A 25,625-nucleotide genomic window follows, 5' to 3' on the forward strand; every position below is an offset into this window, starting at 1 on the left:
TGTAATTTGCCAATTATGTTTAATTGTTTTTGTGTACGGCTGTTTCAATTGTAAAATTTCCGATACCACGTGAATGCAGCAGAGAAACGTCATTCAGCCGGTGGCGCTTTATTGATGTTGCTGGGCGACCGTTTGTTTGGTGTGAACTACTTCACCTGCCTGAGAAAAAATAATTAGCGCTATTTAAACAAAATTTGAATTTACAGGTTAAAATACAGTTTATTTTTCGGGTGAATAAAATACAGTTAGTTTGATAATGGATGTTGAAACAGAAAGTATACCTCGGCTCGAACTGGAGGCTGTTATTGGCTTTAACGGTAAGTTTCCCCCCTGCAAACTTAAATTAGCTTAATGATACGACAGCTGAAAAGTCTGGAGTAACACGCTAAGTACTGTACACAGTGGTAGTTTTTTAATATTAAAAACATTGCGCGGTCTTTAACAGTAGGAAAAGCTGTAAAACTTTAAGTCCAAAATTGATGTTCTCCTTGTTCCAGAGCTGTCTAGCGGGCTGAGTTCTCGTCCCCTTGTGTGATTTAGACTGTACCTTTGTTGTTAAGATTACATTTTGAACTTACATGTGTAGCTATGAAGATAGAGTGCACATTCCCGTTATTATTATCCATTATTATTAAAACAACCATCCACCTTCATAATCACAAACAGATTGTCTGTTCAATGTACTTTGCTTTATTTCACCAGGACATGTTTCTTCTGGCCTAAGAGTCCATCCAGACAACGAGCACATGATCTACCCTCTTGGATGCACAATCATTCTCAAGAGAATTAAAGATGGCAAACAGGAGTTCTTACATGGCCATACAAACAATGTAACCTGTATTTCAGTGTCAAAAAGTGGACTGTATATTGCCTCTGGACAGGTCAACTTTATGGGCTTTAAGGTAATCTTAGTCAGGAATGTTTGAATGTTTTTGTAACTACCTGGCAAATCTGCCATCAGATATTGGGTTAAATAATTTTGATGAATAAATTACAATATTCTACTTAATATGTTGTCCTAGGCTACAATAATAATCTGGGACTATGCGACCCGAACAATCTATACAGAGCTGGTGCTCCACAAGGCAAAGGTAGAGGCACTGGCCTTTTCTCCTAATGACAAGTACCTGGTGTCCCTTGGGGGTCAAGATGATGGCAGGTAAACATTATGGCTGAATGATGCAGCTGGGTGCAAGTTCAGATAATAAGATTGCAAAATGGAAATACACATTGCCTTGCACAGTAATTGTCTAATTGCCAACATAGCACACTATATTTCATTGAGCAATGATCATGCCACATTTGTTTTACTGTTTAACAAGCCAGGCACAAGGTTCTTGTAGAACACAGGAAGTTGTACAGTCAGAATACATCCAGGCTAGTAAGGTACTGGAAAGGAAAGCAAAAGTCCTTTGCTATTATGACTCCCTAATAAACCAGAATAACCTAAGCTGGGCCAGTCTTTAGATTTAAAGATGCTTCTTATAAGATTGCACATGGTTCAGCTCTTCCCCTTATTTGTGTTTTATGAAGCAGGAAGCAACAAATGACAAACACCCTGCATTTGTTGCCAGAGGGGACGTATTGAACTTGTGAAGTAGACTCCATTTGGATAGTTAGCTTTCAGTGACTGAAGCTCATACATTGTAGATCCGTTAAGACTTAGCAGACACAGTGGCACATATTATTTTTTATTAAATATGATATAAGAATCATGATTTAAAGACAGTCCAGTATGAGGTCAAGCTGTGAAGTCTGTTTTATTATATATACTGGTTTGTTGTTCCTGGTTTAATAGATTTCATGTGTCTTGAGGTGAGAGTTAGCCAAATGTCTACACTAGTACATTTACTGAAATGTGTGTTGACATGCAATGTCCATGAATACACATGGTATGGCCTTTAATTATCTTTATCTGCACAAAAAGGGGTACATCAATTTCTAGATGGCCTATCAAATGTACTGTACTAATGATCTTTTGTGTTTGTTTACAGTATAGTTGTGTGGAATATTGAGACTAAGCAAGCTATATGTGGGAGCCCAGCTTCAGCGCAGAGTGCTGGTCACTCCCTGATTTTGCAATACTCAAACACAAATGACAACATCTTTGTGTCAGCAGGGAGGTGAGTGAATGGTGTCTACTATTTTTTCTTTTCTGTGTTTTTTTAAGCCAAGCTGAATGTCACATTAGATTTTTAATTTGTAATTGTTAGGTTATCTGTGAATTAGATTTTATTGAACCTGCTTATAAAATGACAAGGCATCTACCTATTGCTTTTTTTCTGCATACCTAGCTTCACAATGTGGGTTTTCACGCTCCTTGTTATTGCATAAAAGTGATTTAATATCACTGGTCTTCTTTGGGCAGTGGAACATTGCGAGTTTGGGAACTGGACCTCCCCAACAGAAAGATCAGGCCCACAGAGTGTCAGACAGGCAAGCTCAAGAGGACTGTGAAATGCTTAGAGGTATGAAGCCATATGCAAACCATCTGCAGGCAGAAACTTAACAAATCAATAAAACACTAATAGTATGGCTGCAGAAGGTGCATAAGAATACTAATAGTGAAACTCAACTTTTTAAATCTTCCAAACTTATAGCACACCAGATATAGTGAAATAATGTGGTTGCACTATCAATATTGCTGTACAGATTTCAGAGGATGATCAGTTCATTTTCTGCGGCACCATGAGTGGAGACATAATGAAAGTTAACCTGAAGACAAAGCTTCTGAATCACTGCGGTCCAGCTAAATCAAAATACAGCATGGTAAGTCATCACTGTAGAGGTCATTCATTGCATTCCTTATTGGGTGCTTTGAATTCAGTCATTCAGCCACTCCGTACTCATGCCCTGTGCTTAATAGGAATCCCTGTGGAAGGAAAAGCCATGGTTCATGTCACATAGTTAAAAATTTCTTAAGTTTTGAGAAGCTGTCAACGATCTAGGAATTTTAAAAAGTGATATATTCAAATATGCATAATTGTTTTAGAAAAATGTAATGAAAATCATAGTTTCATCCTTTTCTTTGCAGGGTGTCAATGTCATAAAGATACTGAAGTCTGGGGACCTACTTGTAGGCTGTGGATCTGGCACTGTCACTTTGTCTTCTGGGACTAACTTCAAAACTCTTAAGTGAGTTCTATGACTGAATTATTTCACTATAAAATATCCCTAGTGTGCATAATTGTTACCTTTGAATTTTCTATATTTTCAGCATTCAAGTGCTTTAGTTTGTTTTTGCATTTTTGTACTTTTTTCCTTTACCTCACATCAGGAAAGTCGATCTGGAAAAGGCAGTAACCTCCATTGCTACATTAGGAGATGGAAATGAGTTTTTTGTTGGCACAGAGGCTGCTCAGATGTATCGCTTCAGTTATGAGAATTTCAAAGTGGAACTCATATCCACCAGCCATAATGATGCAGTCAAGGACGTAGCCATCTTGTTGTAAGTGTCAGAAAAGAGAATTTAAATAGTGTTCTGCAATAAAACATAAATGCCCTGATAAAGAGAATTGATCAGAAAACAGTCAGTCTGTTCCTTTTTCTCCTTCACCATGCCCCTCAGAAACACACATTTTCTCTTGTACCCAGAAATGCAAGAAAATAAACATTATGTTATGTCTCAAATACAGCAAAGCAAAACCACAATGCTTAAACTGTGCTGAAATTGTTTCTGATTCATTACTTTATTTACCTGGTTTACTCACTAGAGGGTGACATATACATGCCACATGTCTACATATTCTGAGGAAATGTTATTGGTTTTATGTATGTGTCTAAGACCTGAGTAAAATATTCCTTTTAATTAATTATTTACATAATTATATTAACAACCCATACCACACAACTATAATTCTCTATTTTTCCTCACATTTTTCCACTAGTGGAACATCTGAACTATTTGCAACCTGCTCAGATGAAGATATCAGAGTGTGGTACACAGGCAAGCCTAAAGAGCTGTTGCGCATCACTATACCCAATGTGACCTGCAATTCAGTGGACTTCATGTTTAATGGACAAAGCATCATCAGTGGTAGGACTCAGAGAGCGATTTCTGTAACAATTAATTTTCTGTTTTGAAATATGTTTTGAATAGGTGATAACGAGCCATCTCAATTACAGTAGCGCAGAAATCTGAAATATAAAAGTAAAGTTTCTTTTCACTTACTGAAAAGTTCTGTTTCTTGTGCAGAATCAGATTAATCTCTAGCTGTCATTGTCTTCTAGCATGGAATGATGGTAAGATTCGTCTGTTTGGACCAGAAAGTGGAAAACTCATGCTCACCATTCACAATGCACACACAATGGGTGCAACGGCCATTGCTGGCACAAGGGATTGCAAAAGGATTGTCAGTGGAGGGGGAGAAGGACAGGTCAGTGGAAATAATATCAATGAACCTATAATTTGTTCACTATTAGATATATATTATTATTTAATTTATATTTTAATATTAAAGTCTTGAGCCGCTTCTCATTTCTTGGCTTTATGCTTCTAAGGAGCCAGATGTTCTTATAAGTTTTAAAATAGTTCAGCAATATTTCCAGAGACTTTCTGAAGATCTTTAAAAAAAATTTCTTCTTTTTTCTTAATTTTCAGTCTAGTCTGTTGAGAACTGTTCAGTCTATTTTCAGAAGAATGTTTTTAGTTTTTACATTGACTCATAAAGCATAAAACGGCACTTAAATCACAGAATAAACCAGTGTTGTGTTTACATACAACACAGAACTTAGCAAAAATCCAGTTTTATATTCTACCTTTAGCACTTTATTACTAGCAACTTGTCACAAAAACACTCAAAATGATCCTTTTTCTTTGGTTGAATCAACACAAATTCCAAAGATAACACAGTTTGTCAGGCATAAAACTGTATTTTTGCACCAACAAGGTGATTCTAAAAGAGCTATAAGCTATAAACATATCTGTTCATTGTGTCCTTAAAAATTTGAGGAAACTGAACAAGTAGACAGAAGTTGTAGGCATGAAAACTATCTATAGTAGATGTAGTCATGTCCTTAAGAAATAGGAAAAATCTATCAAAGAACTGAGACAGGATCCGAGAGATACAGTTTACATTTACACCCCTTAGCTGATTCATCTGCTTTTTCCATAAGCCTCATCAGAACTAGTCTCAATGGTAAAAAAAAAAAGGTAAATGGCCTGTATTTGTATAGCGCTTTACTAGTCCCTAAGGACCCCAAAGTGCTTTACACATCCAGTCATCCACCCATTCACACACTGGTGATAGCCACAGCCACCCTGGGGCGAACTGACAGAGGCGAGGCTGCCGGACACTGGCACCACCAGTAGGCAACGGGTGAAGTGTCTTGCCCAAGTACACAACGATCGAGACTGTCCAAGGGGCTCGAACCGGCAACCTTCCGATTACAAGGCGAACGCCCAACTCTTGAGCCACGATCGCCCACAATGGAAGGGTAATGGTCAAGAATCCATTCTCAAGGATGGCAAAAGCTAAAAAACAAACAAACAATGAGGTATGCCAAATTACACAGGTCTTATCGAGTTTAAAATCAAAATTACATAATTTTTTTGTTTCAAATCCTCATTAATATCAACAGTAATATGTACTTGTAAAACTGAGGTAATTATAAATGCAAAAAAGTATGATCAGATTTTGATAGACCATGCATTACTGACTGAAAAGTGTCAGCAAGGGCTTCATTTATCAACATGGCAATGATTCCAAAGATACTACAGTGATACTACCTGGATAGTCAAACACACTATGAAACATTGTCAGTCATGGATAGGCATCCTCAGAGCCAGGACCTCAACAACAATGTGAGTTCACATGAACGGAATGGAGAGAATGGAGCAAAAGGCAGCCGACATCCAAAGAAGAGCTTGGAATGTCATTCAAGAAGCCTGGAGAACTATTCCTGAAGATTACAAAGAACTTACAAGAAAGCTTGCCTACAAGAGTTCAGGCGGTGTTGAAGAATAAGGTCCCAAATACAGACTTTCAAGCTTGTCAGAATTGTACAAACTCTGTTTTGTCCATTTATGTTTGCATGTTTCAATAAATCACATCACAGATTTTCCGTTTTCCTAGCAAAATTAAAAAAAAAAATCTTGGGCAGCTTGAGACTTTGGCACAATTTCTCACAGTATATCATCAACAAGAATTATGAAATGGACATGAAATGGCTATCCTGACTGATAATTGAGCTTTAGTTGTAGTCCATATCCTGCCATAACTATTTTCAGACTTTCCCAAAACATTTTTTTGTTATTGATTTGGGAATGCCTACTGAACATGACAAAACTGATTTAAAGATAAGAATGTTTGCATCTCATGTCTAGTCATATAATTAGAATTTTTCTAATTATATGACTAATTTTTCTCCAAGACAAGCAGCTGTGAGTTATTCCAGTGCTTAGTGCAAATATTGGAGGATTTTATGCATGCTTTATATTCGTTATACAGACACACCATACTAGACTGTGCTGTGCACCCTTCAAATACACATTCAGCATTTAAATTTGGGGTTTATCTCTACAGCATGCAATATCATTGAAGACTGACATGATTTCAAAAGAACAGAAGACATACTGTTGAAGATGTCTTTAATGAAAATTGAAAATTGTTGCATCCATAGCATATTTGTATGTTTATAAATAAAGTTAAATATAGTTTCCCTAATGAATGATTTTGGGTTTAACTATCATAGGTGTGTGTTTGGGAGCTGAAGCCACGTAGCTATCGGTTGCTGGAGGCCATGAAAAAGCACAAAGCTGCTGTCACTTGTCTCAAAATCAAGAGTGACGACACAGAGTGTGTCTCTGCAAGCTCTGACGGTACCTGCATCATCTGGGACATAGTGTGAGTAGCCTATCTGCAAACCATAACCCACACATTGTGTCCATGTAACATCTTTAAAGTGTTTAATATTGTAATATTAGTGTATGAAATATTATTTATCTATGAAATGTTGTGTTTAGTAGTACAACAAAATGCCAAAAAATTACTGCAGAGCCACTTCACTAAGTCAAAATTGTAATAATTATTTTTCAGTTTCATCAAAGAAAAATGATGAGAGCAAGTGAAGTGAAAATAAAGTAGTTAGGCACATTACTGAATGAGCTAATCACATTGTTCTGTGAAAAGTAATGTACATATCTGGTAATAATACGTATAGCCAACAGAGACAAAGTGAGAGGAAAGAAGAGCACTGTCTTCATGTCTGACTTGTCATAAGAGAGAAATGGTGAAGTGGATGTGTGGCTCATACAATGAGATAAAAAAGAAATCCAGTTCTTTATAAGCGAGCTTAAAATCCTTTAATCTGTGAGCTTCTTCTGGGAGTACAATAAGCTGTTGAAAACTGACTATGGTCATTTTTTTCATTGTCTGTCCTCTTCATGAACGAGTCTGTGGATTAAAGGCTTCTAGGCAGTACCCATACAATTATCATGGATTCTCTTTGTAGTATGACTACTAACAGGTTATTTAAATGGATTAGTAGAAAAGTCTCAATTAATTTAGACTGACACCCTGTCTGCACAAGAGAAAATATGTGCACTTCAGAACATTTGTATATACAGATTGTTTTGAGATTTATGCTTTTTTTGTTTAAAATTTGAACAGACACGACAGTCTGGTCATGGTGTGAAGACACATGCACCTCATATGAGTTATTTTTTGCCCAGTCTATTGCAACACCTGTCAAACTCATCTTCCTTCCCGTCATTTCTTGTCTTTTGTCTCTTGTATAATCTTTTATAGGCGATTCGTAGTTCGTCAAATGATGATTGCCAACACACTGTTCCGGACTGTGTGCTACCATCCAGAGGAATTTCAGATCATCACCAGTGGCACTGACAGAAAGGTGTGTTTTGGGATTAAGAATCTTTTTTTTTCTTGTTGCTAAGTGCATTTCTGTATTTTTATTGGCATTCTAGCAGGCAGTAATTTAAACACAAATTTTTCACTTGATTTATCTTTAAGCCAGTTTTTTATGGTGGCCTCAGAGGTATGTATAGTCAGAATTTGTTAATGATCATTTTGCTAAAACTTCTTTAGTCAGAATTTGCTTAATTCTGACAAAAATGTTTTAGTGTAGCTGCCCCTGTAGTAAGAACCAAGAAAGTGTGGTTTATGAGTTTGTTTTCACACAAAAAGATGGATACAAAAATGTTCATGCCAAAAATGCTGACCATAATTAATTTGATTGCATGTAGAATTTACAGTATAGAGAAGTACAATACAAAAATACATTTAATGGAATCTTTTCAATTGAAAATGACAATTTAAAGAAGTCTCATGAAATGAAATTTACTTCATTGTTATACATTCAGTTTATACCAAGCATATGTCATTTAATGATTATTTATTTAAATAAGTAAACCTTTGATTTAAAAAATTCCCCTCGAGCTTGTGGGTACTGTGCAGTCTCTTAGCTGTTCCTAGGACTGCGCTCTTCTGGACAGAGATCTCGGATGTTGTTCCTGGGAGCTGCTGGAGACACTTGCTTTGGCTGCATCTAGCGCTTCGATTACCACGGGGCCACTGTTACCTTCACCCTCCACATCTTCTTCAGCTCTTCTCTGCGCCCTTTGTACTTCTCCAGTTTCTTGTGATCCTTCTTGCTGATGTTGCTGTCATTCGGTATTGCTACGTCTATCACTACGACTGACTTCCTCTGCTTGTCCACCACTACTATATGGGGTTGGTTAACCACCAACATTTTGTCCTACTGTATCTGGAAGTCCCATGGGATCTTAGCTCGGTCATTCTCGACCATCGTACGGGGTGTCTCCCACTATGCCCTTGAGACTTCCGGTCCATACTCACCACAGATGTTTCTGTATATTATGCCGGCCACTTGGATATGGCGTACCATGTATGATGTATGTATGATCCACACCGTTCTTGGTGTAGATCAGCCGGTTAGTCTCTGTAACTGTCACGGTAGGTATCGTCCATGGTGCTACATTAGCATCATCAGTAGATCTCACTTCACTTAGTCTTGGTATCTGGCTATGGGGGCTCCAGGTTTCAAGCTTTGGCATGATCGTGTTGACGACGAAGTTTTCTGGGAGAAAATGTGAGTGATGTTTGACAGGTAGAACATGTGATGTGTTAGCATGGACAGCTTTGATCTTTACAGTTTAGAAGAGATGGTGCCAGTTCATTTTCTTTGCTTCAAGAGCTGGTGGAAGCTCCTCTGGAGTTTAGTCTTGTTTGCTCCTGTTTTAGCATTTCAGAGTGTGGGTTCCAATTGGTGCTGGTGATGATAAAAGTCATTGTCTGTCTGTTGGCATTGTGTCTTCCCCAGTTGGGCTCAGAGAAAACTTATGGCTGCTCTGACTCACTACACCATGCACTGGTACAAATAAGTATTGCTCTACAGTTTGGCTTCTTTTCTGAAAATGAATAAAATAATTCCGAGCCAATTCCAAATATCCAGTGCCCAGAGATCACACTGTGAATATCACACTGTAACACAATTGTTTTTTCATAATCTGTTGATAACATAGCTGTAAACTGTTGCAATTCACAGTGAGTCTATAATAACTACTTTTTGTTGTTTACTGTAGTTCATGTACTCCATATATTTTCCCTCAGACTTAATACTCAGCTGTCTAGCTTAAAGGAGAAAAAGGTAATCATTATAATGATAAAAAAAAAAAACAGGATGCAAATAGACTGTCACTAAACAGTCACAGTGTAGAGTCCTCATTATGTTGTTATGGTTATTGAAATCTCCACTTAATGAGAATGACAGAAAAATCTGCAGCTTTACTAAGATCAGCAAAGAGTAGCACAATGAAAGCTTGTACAATCATACTCGTGTGCATTTCTGCAGATTAGCTTGAACGCTTCTAATTTGTTTCTTAGCTCAGTATACAGTAATTAAGCCATTGTGCCGGCTGCTAATCACTGGTGCAAAAACACACCCTTTGACTCCACAATTTTTTCTTTTTATAATCTTGATTAACCAAGCACTTCTTATTTACATAAGCTTGGACCTTTACTGCTGCAGAATGAAACACTTTTTTCCTTGATTGTGCAATTTATCCACACCCCTTGAACCCGGCTACACACTGGACCCATATTGCTGCCGTCCCCGCATGCTGAGAGGTGAGGACAAGTTGTGCTGATTAACACAGCGCGGTGGGTGTGCTGAGCGAGCGGAGAGAAAGTGGGAAGGAGGCATTCAAAGAGAGCGAGAAAGAGGAGAGATGGAGGGGAGCGCTGTGGTGTTCGTGCCTTCCTGCGGATGTGCCTATGCCACCCAAGTGCCAGCCAGATCCACCATCTGCTCATCCCAGGACACAGGCACTCTGTCTGGTTCAACAAACAGCAATGCTCTCTCTCTCTCCTCTCTCTCTGTACTCCAAGCCTTCTTCACCTCCCAGCATGACTCTATGAGTAAATTCACAGGATGCAAACCAGCATGTGAGAAAAAATGTGAAGAAAAAGAGAGTGGCCAGGAGGGGTGGGGGGATGACTGTGTAGGGTCAGGGAGCAGTTGTATTAATGAGATGCTTTGTGATCAGGATGTTGCTGGCAATGATAATGATGTGTTTGTTTTTTGGTGTAGTAAGTATATGATGCTTACTTCGTCTTTTCAAGGTAAGGATACGGGATTATAGCTGAAACCAGTTGGACTACATTATTTCTGCTAAAAAGGAGGCATTAATTAGCCTTGATAGTAATTAATTACTAGCTCATAATAACCTTAGGTAACTGTGCATATTTTCTATAAGCTAAAGCTTCTAACCTTCTGTGTAGCCCAGGCAACTATACACTGCTTATAGCCTGAGATTTGTCCTTATAAGTGGAGCAGTCCTAAGAGTATGTTTTTCAGACCTGCTCTCACTTACTGCACGTAATTAATTTCCTGGTTGCCCATGTCATGGCTGTGAGCCAGTTTCCCAGACCGAGGCTGAGGGATCGCAGATGGGCCAAGACAACTCACACAGGTGGAAGCCTCTAATAAGCTGCTGAAATGAGATGAGAAAGGTGGAAGGGGTCGTGACTGTGGCGGTGAGGAAGGGATGGACAATGATCTAAGAGAGAAGAAGAGAGGGGAACATTGTTACAGTAACTTTTATCGTGGCTATGCGAATAGTAAACTATTTAATTTCACCATTAATTTCTTTTTATTAATCATAGCGCAATGATTAATTTAAGGCGCTGATTTGTTTGAAAAGACATCTCACTAAATATGTTATCGATTAATGCAGGCCTTAGCTGAGAAGTGAGTATTGTTTTGTTCAGATTTAAGCCTTACATTCTGATTTGGTTACATTAGGAAGATTTGGTTTCTATTTATTTCTCCATATTAGTTTTCATTCCATGTAAGCACAATATTCAATATGTGTGAAAGATTACATATCCTGTATTATTTGCCTTCCTATTAGGCATAATGGGCAAAAAATGAAATTCTGTTCTCATAAGCATTGGGCTCTGTGTGAACAGCCTTGTTTAACATGACCTTTACAAATAGCTAATTGTGGTAACTCCATCTCCTTCTCTCAACTCCTTATTGACTTTGAAATGCAGTGTGTTTAGCATCAGTGTTTTGAGTGCTTTACTGCTTTCTAAACAGCTTCTTGACTTTTAAAATCACATAGGGTGAACTGTTAAATCTTCTACTAGGAACTCATTCATGACTGAAGCCTAATTTTAATGATCAAGTCCATCTGGGCTTTCATTTACTCCACCCAAGAAGTAATCAGGTCGGTCATATAAATAACAAGAAAGGATTGTTCTCGCTCTGTGGTTTTGTGATGCTTCTGCCACCTGGGCTATAAATAACTTCAACTAACAATCGCCTTTTGTGAGACTTGATACTCTGACGGCTGTTAAGCCCTAGAGATGTTCAAAACTCATTTAGATATATGATAGAATCAAACCAGCTCATTTTCATATAGAGTTAAAACGAGAAAGCAGTGAAGGTGAGAGTCTGAGGTCACCTATTGCGTACTACTACCAAAATAGGAAGTGGTAAAGTGTATACTGTATATAATGTTGAATAAAAATAGCACAAAAGCACAGAGATGTTTTCACTTGATCTCATTAGTAGCAGTCTGCATAGCAAGCCTATCAATCCTTAGTAACAAACAAAAAAACTTCAGAGTATAAATGTGTAACCTTCATCTCCACTTAGACTTTCTGTGCATTGTGTACATTTTGTCCCTCAGGTTGCCTACTGGGACGTGTTTGAGGGTAAATCTGCCCTCAGACAACTTGAGGCTTCGCAGTCTGGTGCCATCAATGGCATGCATATCTCACAGGATGGCAAATACTTTGTGACAGGTATGGCACATTACTCATTTGCACTTCTTCTTCTTCCATGCTACTCATATATAGATAGCAATTTTATATTTGTCCCTGCTGCCTTGCCCGTTATGCTCCCGTTTAGATCAAAACCTAATTGAATATTTTATGCAAATATAGTTTTCATGTGTTTTATATAAGGAACAGTATTGCACAATAATTAGTGATATTTCCCTAGAGCTTCTGGTTTCTCATGTTGTTCACCTTTTCATACCAGGTGGAGATGATAAGCTGGTGAAAGTGTGGGACTACATGTTAGGTGGAGTAACCCACGTAGGGGTAGGTCATGGTGGCAGTATTACCAGCATGAAAATCTGCTCCAACAGCCGCAACTTAGTCAGTACAAGTGCAGATGGAGCCATTCTTTGCTGGAAGTTCCCTCATGTTCCTTCCTCTTAACTGGAGATTTGGACACGGGAAGAAACACAAACTTTTAGCCATCCAGACATTTTTTTTTGAGTTTTCCAAAAATGTACAAAATGTTACTATTATATTGTTTTAGCAATATGGAATTACATTCTTACCAAAATAAATACATGTAACCTCATGAAGCAACAATTGCTGTATAAGATGTTTTTGCTCACTGATGCATAGTAAATGTAGTGGGGTTTTTGTTTTTTTTTTTTTTGCATGGTTTTGTTGATTTTTAAATGGGTAATATTTGTCAATCAATTTTTAAAAAAAAAGAAAAAAAAAGAAAACGTGAATTAAAGCATTAATAAATCCTCTCTTTTTTTGCTCTTTTGAAATTCTATTAAAAATCAAAATCTTCATTTTGAAAAGTATTCAGAGCCTTTGCAGTGACAGTCATCCTGTTTGATTTTTGAGCCTCGAGATGTGTAGAATGTAATAGCCACACATCAGTTGTTAATCATTTAAAGCTACATGTCCTGGTGTAAACACACATAGAAAGTTCACAATGTCATTGCGAATAGGGCAAGAGGATGAATCAGTTTCTAAATATGGCTTCAATGTCTGTGAAATACAAAAAGTAAAATACACAAAACATCTGAGTGCTAGAGTTTACCAAACTGAGTTATTGAACAAAAAGTGCCTTGGTCAAGAATGTGACCAAGAATGACCTTCTGGTAGGTGACCGGCCTTCATGGTAGAGGTATTATCCAGAAGCCAGTCGGCTGGTTATTACCATCACTAGAGTGAAGCATGGGGATGGCAGCATCATGGTACTGGGGTGTCCCTCAGGGAGACTGGTCTGGTCTTAAAGAAAACCAGCTTTGACCTGAGAATGGGTGACAGAACTTTTCAGCACCATAGTGAACTGAAGCATTGAGAAAAGAAAATGCTAAAGTGGATCAACTGCAGCTAAACCATAAACCACTGTTTAAATCTAAGATGTAAAGATGACACATCAAAGGTGTTCACCACCCAATCTGATGGAGCTTGCCAGAAAAAAGTTGATTGACTTGAAGGTGTAACGGTGTGCCATGAAATGGGGAAAACAGTACTTTCATAGTGAAAATAGTTATTGTTGCTTATATAGCAAAATTTCTGGTGCTATTTTTTATTTCTTGTAGATTAATTTAAAAATTACATTTACAATATAAAATGCAAGGTTGAAGTAGTCTGAATACATTCTGTATATAAAAGTGAAAAGATTAGGGACTGCTGTCCCCTAATGTAATAAGATTTATTCTCTGAGAGGTTATGGTAAAAGAGTGGTGCAATGTACAATTCTAATTCACTACTACTTCCTGCAAAAAAAACAAAAACATTGTTATATAAACCATCCATCCATCTGTCCAATTTCTACCTCTTATCGAATTCAGGAGGATTGGGGCTTATCCCAACTGTCATGAGACAAGAGGTGGTGTAAACCAGGACAGGTTACCAGTCTGTGGCAGGTCAGCAAAAATAATAAAAAAATAAAATAAAATCCCTGCTCATTAAGCTTGGGCATAATTCCTTGCACTGTCGTTTAGCACAATGATAATGAACAGAGGATTGCTGTAAAACACGGGTCATCTTCATAACACAGACACAGAATGACACAGTTTGCCTCGGAATTTGTAACATGTAACATGTGTTCATTTTTCTAACAATGCTCAAGAGCATCGGGAAAATTACGGGAATATTGGTTGGAGACCTGACTTTTTCTTTTAATAAATCAGAACATCTGGTCCACCAAATTCAATCTTTAGTACTGGTGAGCTGTGAAATTAAGCTTCAGATGAGAATCTGAATATTGCAAACAAGATGCTGGATTCCCATTGAAAAGCAGAACTGCATGTAATGTATCTGGCAAAAACAATTTTAACATACATTTTACTAACTTTGTCGAGCTTTCATGATGTATGAGCAGCAGCATTAATGTGCATGCAGAAAGTTGCCTGACTTGGCTACACCTGTCTGCAAGTGACGATGTCTTAGGTATTTGATTAGCAGGATGAAGAAAATGTTGACCATGTATGCATGGCAATATGTAGGGTAGATGTCAGTATCTATACTTTGATAACCTTGGTTTTTATACCCTCACTGGCCACTACTAATACAATAGTAGTATCGCCCCTTTTGGATCCCCTTTGCCTTCAGAACCGCCATAACTTAACTCATGCTTAACTTGTTGGAAACATTCCTCAGAGGTTTTGGTCCATATTGACATGATAGGATCACACAATTGCTGTAGATTTGTTAGCTGCAAATCAGTTGTGAGTCTTCTGTTCCACTCCCAAAGCTGCTCTATTAGATTGAAACCCTGTAAAATCATTGTCATGTTCAAGAAACCAGATTCAGGTAAACTTAGTTTTTATGAAATAGTCCATGTGATAAGCAGGAGAAAATGGGTGGATGGGATGAACATGACATATCACCCAGCTGCCTTCTATTGTCCAAATTTGGTGAACCTGTGTGAACTGTAGCATTGGTTTTCTGCCTGTTTCTTGGCTAATAGGAGTGGCACAGGGTGTGGTCTTCTGCTACACCAGCCCATTCTATTCTAATATTCTCTGGATCGCTGTGCAGGAAGGTCCCAATAGATCACACGTTCCTGAAATAGTTTTACCAGCCTGTCTGGCAACAATAACCATGCTACATTTAAATCACCCTTCTTTCCCATTCTGATGCTCAGTTCGAACCATCACTGGTCATTTTGACCATGTCTGCATTCCTAAATCCACTGGGTTGGTATCATAATTGGTTGATTAGACATGCTATTGGCTTTCACAAACAGGTGTCTGTCAGAGCAAATAGCACAGGTGTACCAGGTCTACCTATGTGGACAGGCTCTTCAGCAGAAATAGCAATTTCTGAATGTATGTGTGTGAGAAGTGCTTGGATGAATGGGTTGTTTAAAGCACTTTGAATGCTCAAGCAGACTGGAAAATGCTCAATAAGAACTAGTCCATTTACCATTATACTGGAAACGTATTTTTTAGTTGTTCTCTGAGCAGTTTATAAGTAGTCTATAATTTAGTTTGGTATTGTGGATGGTGCTGCTTTCTCTGACACCCTCAGCAGATGTTTTGGCAGGTGATGTTAGAACTGGTCCTACAGGGGGCAGATTCACACTGCTGTACCTGTCACCTATTAAAGACGACAACTTCCTTGTTCAGAGTGAAATAAAGTAGATATGCCTAGTTGAATTGCCTGTCATCCACCCGTTGCGAATGACTTAACCACATACATATTTGTGTTGATAGCCTACAGTCTAATTCAGGTTAATTAAATTCTTGCCTGTGAGGCGGGCAGTTAAACAGGATCCTTGGCAATTCAATGAGGCCCTACAGACAGGAGAAGAGGGAAGAACAGGGGTGGTGAGAGAGAGAGTCAAAGACCGCCAGGCGCACGATCCAGCGCTGAGAGCCATCGACGAGGAAGTATAAATGAACCTGCGATGTGGAAGAAGGAGAGCCGCTCGTCTCTGTAGCTCCTGCAGAGATAGATCGTCACCCGACAAAACGCGCGCACCGAGATGTCGATGGGATAATATCAGCAATAATGTGCCTTATTGGCTTCGCGGCAGTGAGGTTTGTGGAGAGAAGTGAGACGGGGGAGGAGGAGGGGTAGACAGCCTGGCAGACAGGTGCGCGTTGATAGTCTGTTTCATTTTCTCTCGGTCCGTTTAAGTGATAGAGCCATGGATACCCGTAAGGAAAGCAAGGTAAGAAGACAACCCATGAAACCCAAAACGACGAAGCCAAAGGAGAAGAAATACAAATCTGGTAGGTTTACTAGACGGAAATCGCTTCGATCTTTTGGGAATTTCATGGGAAGGATCCTTAAAACTTTGGGCACTTTAGCGCACTTTGGCGACGCGGAACAGCAGGACGCAGAAGACGACGACGGCGGTTTCGGGCAAAGCGCGTCGGGTGGTTTTAAAGATAACTGTTCGCAAATCTCCAGGGAAGGAACCGTAAAGAAGAGCTCCACGGTTTCGTCCATTCACGGCTCGGTGAAAGACAGGCTGTCGTGGTGCTACGGCGACAAGACCCCGGGAGTGCTGGGACTGAAGAACCACGGCAACACCTGTTTCATGAACGCTGTGGTTCAGTGCCTCAGCAACACGGACCTGCTCGCCGAATACCTCGGGTTGGAGCAGTATAAGTCGGATATTTGCCTCCAGAGGGTTAACGGGGAGGTGAGAGGAGCGGAGTCGCAGACCGCCAGGGGAGAGGTGACAGAGCAGCTGGCGTCGCTGGTTCGAGCGCTTTGGACACTGGAGTACACGCCGCAGCTGTCTGTGGAGTTCAAGGTAAGGATGGAGACGATTCACCTGAACTGAACAAGCTTAGGCTTCCCCCATTGAGGAGACCTGGTGTGATTTTTCTGTTTTCTATAAAGAGAGTTGTTCTCAAACAGGTACTCCGGTGTCAACTAGAAACAAATACTCTCCACCCGGTGGGCATGTTATTCATCTTGATTGGTTAAACTAATTGCAAGTGGCCCCGAAACCCAAAAGTCTGCTGCTAACTGTGCCAGTGTTGTTGCTGCTATTTGATTAACTGCTCACTGGCAGCGAGAGTGCTCAAACTCAAGCACAATGAAACCACAATTACAGGACCTTAGGGCGTTTTAAATCATATTAATACACTTAACTAGAAGCCACATAGTTTTCTCCTATTGCACTGACAGTGTTTGTGGGCCGAATCAGTGCCGATTGATCGTGCTGCACTCAGCTGAGGGAGACAAGGTACAGAGATATAACACACTGAAAGCTAGAAGAGGATCAGCAGGGGCCATGATTACTCACTCTCGTGAAGTTTGTGCCACAGGCTCCCCTGGTAGGTCACCTCGGCCATGAAGAAAGAGATCATATTTATAGGCTAAACTTTTTATTCACATTCATCTCTTACTTTCTTCACATTTAGTGCCACAAGCTGCATGTCATACCAAGTTGCCTCCCAAAAAGCGATCACCTGTCAAAAAGTTTAAAAATACTTCTTAAAGCTTTTTAGAAGTTGCCAAAAAATGTCTCGATTGATTATAAGAAAGAACACAGAGTCATGAAGATACTTACACAACAAACTCTTTGTAAATTATGTTGACTACAGTCCAGTCCATTTATTAATATAAGCTAAAGACATGAAAAAAAATCATGAGCACAATTAAGAAAGGAGGGTAAATATTTGGATAAAAATTTAAAGGTGTGAGCTTGAATATGGTCAGAGGTCAGTGGTAAACCTTTCTGTCCCAGGCAGTAATAATAAAACAACCTCAAGACCTCATGGTTTCGACATTTTATGATATTGTTTGTTGAAGTAGTTGCAGTTCGGTAACCATGTGGTTACTGATTACACGTAGGCTGTGTTATCTCTGCTTGGCTCTGTATATTTTATATATTTTATTATTATTATTATTATTATTTTATTTTATTTTTTTACTATTTAATTTGTAAAAATGTGTATACACACACACACACACACACACACACACACACACACACACACACACACACACACACACACACACACACACGTAGGAAAATATTTAGTATACACATCCAGAAATGCATACACTATTATATATTGTACATATATTTATTAGTTTCAGGTTGGCCATTCTTGTATTTTGCTCGTTTGTGTTGTTGTGTTTGCACATCTCTGTTGCTTGTGGGGCTCGCACACAAGAATTTCACTCGCATGTGCTGTGCCAGTGTGCCTGCACATGTGATGTGACAATAAAAAGTGATTTGATTTGATTTGATTTGATTTGGCTTACCTGTTCCTACACTTCAGGTGGTTTGTCTGCATTCCCAGAGTTGTGAGAGAAGACACGCGGTCTTGACTCACAAACACAAAGTGTTCAGTGCAGAGGGGCTGCTTCATAACGGAAGCTTTACCTCTTCAATTTAAGGTTTTTCAAAACAACAAGTGATCAAACACTTACACACAAGAGGCTTCTTGCTCCTGTTACTCATTGCAGTTGTAACTGGGAGCTGTAGAGGCTTAGACTTCTCTCAGGAGTGGTTGGATGGTAGCCAATCAGCAGGATTACTTAGAAAAAAAAACAAAAACAAAAAACTGCTCTGAAATATCAGTAGCACAGGGAAACTATGAGTGATTAGGTATGTAATACACAGACACATACAGACGCACACACATATGTGATCACACAGGCACACATTGCTATTACTATTCCTAATTATTTTATTTAATCCTTTATTATTATTATTATTATTATTATTATTATTATTATTATTATTAGCAGTAATTTAAGTCACATGTATTATTCATTTCTAATTGGTTTAATGCTGCTCTTGTTTTAATGAATTGTTTTATATCTTTTATATCTATATATTTTATCATTGTTTTAATCATGTGCATTATTTTTGTGGTGTTTTAATCACATTGCTTAACGATTGTGTTTCATATTTTAGCTTTATGCTAATTTCTGCCTGCAGTCTCTGTGGTTGCTCACATCTAATGCTGCTCATTGCACTTCCACCTTGAATTAAATCTGCTTTATAAGCAATGTTCTACTAGCTAACTTGGGTGTGAGCATGCTGAAGCTTTGAGAAAAGGTCGTGATTTAAGTAGAAGAAAAACTTGATGGTGTTTCAGTCCAAGAAATATAAAGGGTAGCTGGTTATGATATTATTACTGAAGAGCGTCTGCACGAACGGGAGATCAACTCCTGCTTTGGGAAACTAATGTAGCCTGAGTCTTTTAAAACAGTCAAAAGTCTGATATGTGAAGATAGTATGCGCAACATCATAAAGATCATTTGGATCTAGATAACAGGCCTTGCATAAAGAAATTCGTACAGTAAACACTTAATATATTGATCTCTATTGAACTGACTCTTTATGGAGTTTACGTGCTCCCTCTGATACTACGGCTTCCACACAGTCTAAAGACTTGTTAGGTTAATTGTTGTAGATTGTAGGTGTAGATGAGAAAACACATGGTTGTGTGCTCTGTGTGTTAGCCTTCCCACATGGAAAAGATATATAAAAATCTTATGAAGTTTGTATCTGTCTTGTGTGAAACTTGTATGAAAAGCATACAAGAGTGAAAACAGATATAAGATCCCTTGAAAAATTCATGAGTAAATCATATAAGCCTTATATGATTCACTATATGAAGTAGGCCACATCTGATGCAAGTCTTTTATAAGTTTTTTCTATTTCTTTTCCATATACGGTTGTGTTGTGGGTTGTGTTGGACTGGTTACCTGTCTAGGATGTAAGACGAGTGGAATAGACCCCAGGTTGGGTAAGCGGGAAGAAAATAGAAGGATGCTACAGTGTGCACAGCATGATGATTAAATCCTCATATGAATATTAACTGTTAATGTCAGAATGTGCTTTGAAAGTGTTTTTCTGTAATTACTCTCATGGTTGCCTGTAATAAAAAAAAAAAGGAAAACAAATCTTTCACACACATTTCCTTTCCTTGGGCCATTGCCTTGACACAATGATTTGTACGGGTCCGCCTATCCCGGAGTGAAGCAGGAGAGAGGATGTTTACTGTAGCGAGTGCATTTGGCCTGGAAAAGAGGATCCCCCCTGCTGCGATGCCTCCAGCGGTGTGCACTCAGAGGGTGAGCGAATGAGGGAGGTAGAGACACTGCAGCCAAACTAAAGTAACATCCTTGTGATCCTCACAAGACCCCTTCGTCTGTAATTAGAGAAAGGAACAGACAGCCTTGACATGTGCCGGTTATTGACAAATTTGCTCGCATTTAAATAGAGTCACTGGCTTGTAATGAAGTGGGTTAAAAAAGGAAATTTATATCCGAGATAAAGGCTATCGCAATGCTTTTTATTACTCTACTTTGTTTGAGATCGGCTTTAATGAATGAGCAGAAATTAGAAGTCACAGAGACTCAGCTCAGAATACACCAGAATAACGTCAGGCTTTTAGAAAAATAGTTAAGTCAGTGATTACATGTCAGGTCTATCACCTTGAAGAATTATGCAAAGCTGTGACACAAGACGTTTTTCGATAATGACTTAAACTTAAAGTGGCTGCTATCATCCACCACACGCTGAGAATTATCACAAAATCTCAGCACATAAAGTGCTTGATCTGAATCAGAGGCAGATTCAGATCAAGTCTCTCAGAATGTGTGGAAGTGTCTGATAAGCTGATGGAGGGCAGGTATAGCTACCAGACTGGCAACACCTCATACAAAGGTTTCAGTTGACATTCTAGGTCAATTTACATTCTATATGTAGCAAATGGGCCTCATCCAAGCATGCAATCCAAAGAAGTGATAGCATATCAAGTGAAATCGGGGCTACTTTTCAAAAATCTGAATACAGACGTGCTTTGAAATTTCTGCTTCCCCATTGGTGAGCCTTGGCCATTAAACTTCAACACCACTGTTGTTCGATATGCTCGTTATATGTTCACAGAATTCCTTCAGAGCTTATTTAATGTAGCCCACCTGCTCATAATATTCTCATAATAACCACATGTAAATTATCCAATGTGCCCCCAAACGCACGCTTGCTTATAAATTACACTAATCAGCCTAATGGAAGAGCTTTAGCTAATGGTTAGCATTGCCAGCGTTGCCATTACTGCTTCACAGCACATTTGATCATCAGATCTCATTTTATTGGTTGGGCCAAAAGTTGTCTACATCAGTTTAACTTGATGACAGAGCAAGCTCTCTCTTTTTTCAGCTTTATACTCCCAACCTGAACAATTAACAGTGCTATAACTACTTTTAACAGTTGCTGAAAGGATCATTATCTTTTTTTTTTTTTTAAACACTTGACAGGATCCAGCTCTGTGGGGCCGGGGGAGCTTAGTCTGAAAGATTGAGCCTGGTGTTTTAAGTGGTTTTGTTTGTTTTGGGGAGAACAGGTCTGTGACAGTAAAGCACACCAGCAAGACTGATGGTTTGTTTGCCTTGTCTTATTTCTGCTTCGGGGACCAGTCTGATTCTCGCTTTCAGTGCTGAAGAGCTATACATTGTGCACACAGCGGGGGGGACGTACACCACCTGGACTCCCTGCGCTGAGCAGCACAGAAATGCCACGATGGCGCATCATCCCAGTTTGATGAGCAGCATTGTTTTTTTTCCCCAGCAAAACAGATGGGCTTTACTTTTAGATTCAAGTGGGATAAACAGGATGATTATAAAATACTTTATTGTGCTGTAATAATCTTTATATTTTACACCTGGCTACAGATACGCTCTTTAGTACCTGTCTTAGCTGTTGAAGGGAAATTTAAAAAAAGAAGCTTCAAACACTTGGTTTCACAACAGTGGAGTTAGACTTTTTAAAAGTACGACAACAAAGCCACCATATGCTGTTAGAAAGCAGCATGCATTCCCACGACTCAGTGAGTCGTATTGTATTATATTGTACCTGCACCGCTGTGGCAACAGACAATAAAGAAATGTAAGGAGGAGTCTGTGTCAGTATGACACCTTTTCCCACCAGGTTTATTATCCCTGTCATGATTTATATATTGAAACCGAATGACATAAGCCGTGGAAAAGCATCAATACTTACTGTACTGGGGTGTGACAGTGCAATAGCCAAATCATAGAAGGGAGCCTGCTTTACTTGAGTCATGGAAAGCACAGATACGTGTAAAGCACACTTTCAAAAGGGTATTTGAATTGCAGTTTCCTGCTTTAGTGACGGTGGTTTATTTTTCTATCAGCTTCAATTTACAGCCTGATCACTGTTATTTCAGTAAAAGTTCGCAAGTTAAGTTTCACTTATTCCTCAATGTGTGTAACTTAAATCATTTGGGTTGATCTGATTTGTTAACTTAAGAAGTCTAAATGCAGTTTTTCACTTTGAAAAACTGCACAGACACTAAATCACTCAGAAATGATTTTTTTCATCACATATCTTCCCCTTTCTTGTTCTTCACTGATATCTCATGCTGGGGTAGCTGTAGAAATGCAGGCTTTGTTCGTTTTTGACTCGCATTAACCTTTATTGGATGATTACAAACATATTCTAACAGAGAAATTGAAACTGGAATGAAGAGACAGGGAGGGACAGGTGCTAAGATGCTAAGAGAGAGACTCATTTTTCTGCTCGTGTTTACGGGTTAGCTGGGCTGACTGGAGCCCAGCTGTTGCTGATTAGTGGAGGGAATGTTTCTTATATGATAGAGAGAAAAGAGAAAAAAGATAATAGAAAGAACGGGCAAAGAAAAGAGGACAGAGAACTTGTGCATGTGTGCGTGCGTGTTTGTGTGATAGATGAAACAGAATGATGGGAAGGAGAGCGAGCAGTATAAGTGATAACTGCCCTGCTTCTGGTCTGTTCCAACAGCAAAGGTGATCTGACAACACGAACCAGCTGAAAAATGAAACAGCAAATGGACCAGTCAGTAGTGAGAGATTCCCCCCCGTTCCAGCTACACCTGTTGTTGGGGAAGATAGGTGTATGCAGGAAAACAAAAGCATGTGCAGTTCCTCTCACGGTTCCACCTTGCAATGGTTTGTCAGTATCACTCTCTGACCGTCACTAAGGAATCCAATCAAGCCTGTTTGTCAAGCTGGATCATGATGGGGTGAGGTGGTGTAAATGGTTTTTTTTTCTTTTAGAGAGAGGGGAGGGTCATTTGTTTGATGTATGTTTATAGTAAATTCCTTCCCCGCCAGCACTCTAATCTGTCGTTTACACAGCAGGAGGATGGATGTGCGATGGGGGTAATGGTGTGAGGTGAAGGAAAGGTTGCAAGATACAAAACCGAAACAGACATCTGAGTGTGGAGTGCAGCCCTGTCTCGGCTGACCGCAGGAGGTCATGACCCCTGCTGTGCAGACTGCACAGGTTTATGGCTGTCTTTTGTCATTCTGCTATCTTTTTCCAGTGCTTTTAAATTCTTTGGTGTTTTCTTTTTTTGTTTTTTGGGGGGTGAAAAACCCCGACAGTCCTAGACTCTATAGCTTTATTCCTCTGCTATATACACAGCCAAGACTTTCTTTCAAGCAGAGTATTGGCTTTTGGTGGACTGCAGAATAATAATTGGAGCATCCAGGGGAAATTCAGCTTTTGCAAATGTATTTTTGAAAACTTTCAACTTCCCATACTGTAAAAAAGTTTATATCTCTCTGTTCAAATCTGTTGATGATCCAAATCTGTTGATGATTCAACAGCACATTTAATTCATGCTCTTCAATAACAAAAGAGGATTAAACTCATTGAGAGAAACTAATCATGCTTCAAGCTATAAAGAGAACTGCTCCCTGTGCCCTCTGCACTGAGTGGCGCTCAGTCGTATGTGGATGGAGAAGATTCTTCTAGACTGATCAATAGTTCTTTCAGTAAGGTCCCTAAAGCAGGCCCTTCCACCCACCGCTCTCCTCTCCTGCACTACTTCTGATGTGTTTACTCTACAAACACTTACGATACTTCTTTAGCTGTGGACGGGTCAGATCTGAGCACTGCTGGTGTTTACAGAGGAACTTGACTTTTCAACCTACCTGCTATTCTTTTCTTTTCACCTCCACCTTGCCTCAGTTTAAACAATGCCCTTTCTTTCATTTCCCTCTTTACAAGAAATCAAATACAAGAACTGCTGCTTTCGAATACAACTTCGCCTCTTTTGTGACTCACGCGTGCACACAAAGAGAAAAATGAGCGTGAGACAACAGTGCAGGCGAGGCCAGTGCACTTCCATTGCACTGAAGTCCTAACCCCTTGATTTCCACCAGCTTTCAGTGCCCAGACTGAGTCTCGTTATTGTAACCTTGGAAACTCTCCTTCCCTCTCTCGTCCTTTGCATTTTCTCCTCTCTCATTTCGCTGATAGCTTTGACAAACTGTGCTGCCTGTGTTTTTCACTTTTCCTTTCTGGGCCTTCCACAACTGTGCTGTCCTTTTGATAAAGAGACAGAAGAAGAACACTAACTGGTCTGTTGAAACTTCGCCAGCATCCTTCCCTTACTCCACCGATCCTTTTCTCCATCTGTCCCACATCCCTCCATCCCCTGTCAGTGCTTTCTCATAGTGATGAAGCTCATTAGCGGGCTGTCTCTGTCAGATAGAATGGGGGGGGAGGCAGGGGGCTCCCTCCTGTGTTTATATTTAGATACTGGGATACTGCAGGTATGATGTGGTGATTTTTAATGAGGTGCAGAGCAGAGCCTGGATGCTGTCAGTCACACAGAGAGAAAGAGTGACTGAGAGAAAGCAAAGTAGCCACCTGGTGTAGTGGTAATCAGTTTTGTCTGTCATTTTCTGTCCCACTCATAAATTTACTACTCCTTCCTCATAACTGAATTACAAAGACTGGACTTTTGTTTTGTTTTTTCCCAAGAAACACCTGCGATGTTGTGGATACAGTTTGTGTGAGTCTCCTTTTGAAATGCAGTGCATATAAATGTGTGAAGTTCATGAATAGCATGAAAAAAGGTGGCGCTACAGCTAACCAGCACTCCAGCTTTTAGCAAACAGCTAACCATTAAAACGCCTCATCTTACTTAAATGCTACTACAAAAAGCTAAAGACTTTCAGCTTGGATTCACTCTTCTTCCCCGCTCAAGTTACATCTATTTACTCATCAATTAAGGTCTGAAAGAAACCCATCTGCTTAGAGTCAAGGGGAACGGAGAAATACCTGTCTGGCATCAAATGGACCAGCTGCTAGAGAAGATGAGCCCGTTGGGAGTGGCACGATCTGATATCCTCGTGTTGGTCACATTGTTGTGACGTGATACTTTTGCGACTTCAGAAAGAAATGCTGTAAATAAAATCTACTTAACTTGCGGGAAACCGCCTCTGTCCGCCGATTCAGCAATTTGAATTCTTTGCATTTCAGGATACTGCTCTTTAATAAACAATAAGCATTGTACATATTGTCCTTGCAACATTGGAATTTCATAAATGAATGAATGGCTTGGCTTGCAAAAGTATTACGTCACAACAAGCGAT

General features: G+C 39.4%; 2 protein-coding genes across 2 annotated transcripts in view; both read left to right on the top strand.

The window, feature by feature from the left end:
* The first annotated feature begins 69 nt into the window (after positions 1 to 69).
* On the top strand, positions 70 to 13,038 carry cfap52 (cilia and flagella associated protein 52). The gene is made up of 14 exons (XM_026170535.2): positions 70 to 317; positions 703 to 902; positions 1,023 to 1,159; positions 1,995 to 2,123; positions 2,369 to 2,468; positions 2,653 to 2,769; positions 3,035 to 3,135; positions 3,278 to 3,448; positions 3,888 to 4,036; positions 4,231 to 4,376; positions 6,694 to 6,845; positions 7,749 to 7,851; positions 12,176 to 12,290; positions 12,529 to 13,038. Exons 1-14 carry the CDS (start codon positions 257 to 259, stop codon positions 12,708 to 12,710), a joined length of 1,863 nt encoding a protein of 620 aa, XP_026026320.2. The 5' UTR covers positions 70 to 256; the 3' UTR covers positions 12,711 to 13,038.
* Positions 13,039 to 15,996: 2,958 nt separating this feature from the next.
* The window catches only part of usp43a (ubiquitin specific peptidase 43a), a 127,254-nt gene continuing 117,625 nt past the window's right edge, over positions 15,997 to 25,625 (top strand). Inside the window, exon 1 of the mRNA XM_026170554.2 lies at positions 15,997 to 17,019. Coding sequence (XP_026026339.1) covers positions 16,405 to 17,019 — 615 coding nt within the window. The 5' untranslated portion in view covers positions 15,997 to 16,404. The remainder of the gene's footprint in view (positions 17,020 to 25,625) is intronic.

This window comes from Astatotilapia calliptera, chromosome 6 (assembly GCF_964374335.1).
Source record: "Astatotilapia calliptera chromosome 6, fAstCal68.1, whole genome shotgun sequence".
Classification (NCBI taxonomy): Eukaryota; Metazoa; Chordata; class Actinopteri; order Cichliformes; family Cichlidae; genus Astatotilapia; species Astatotilapia calliptera.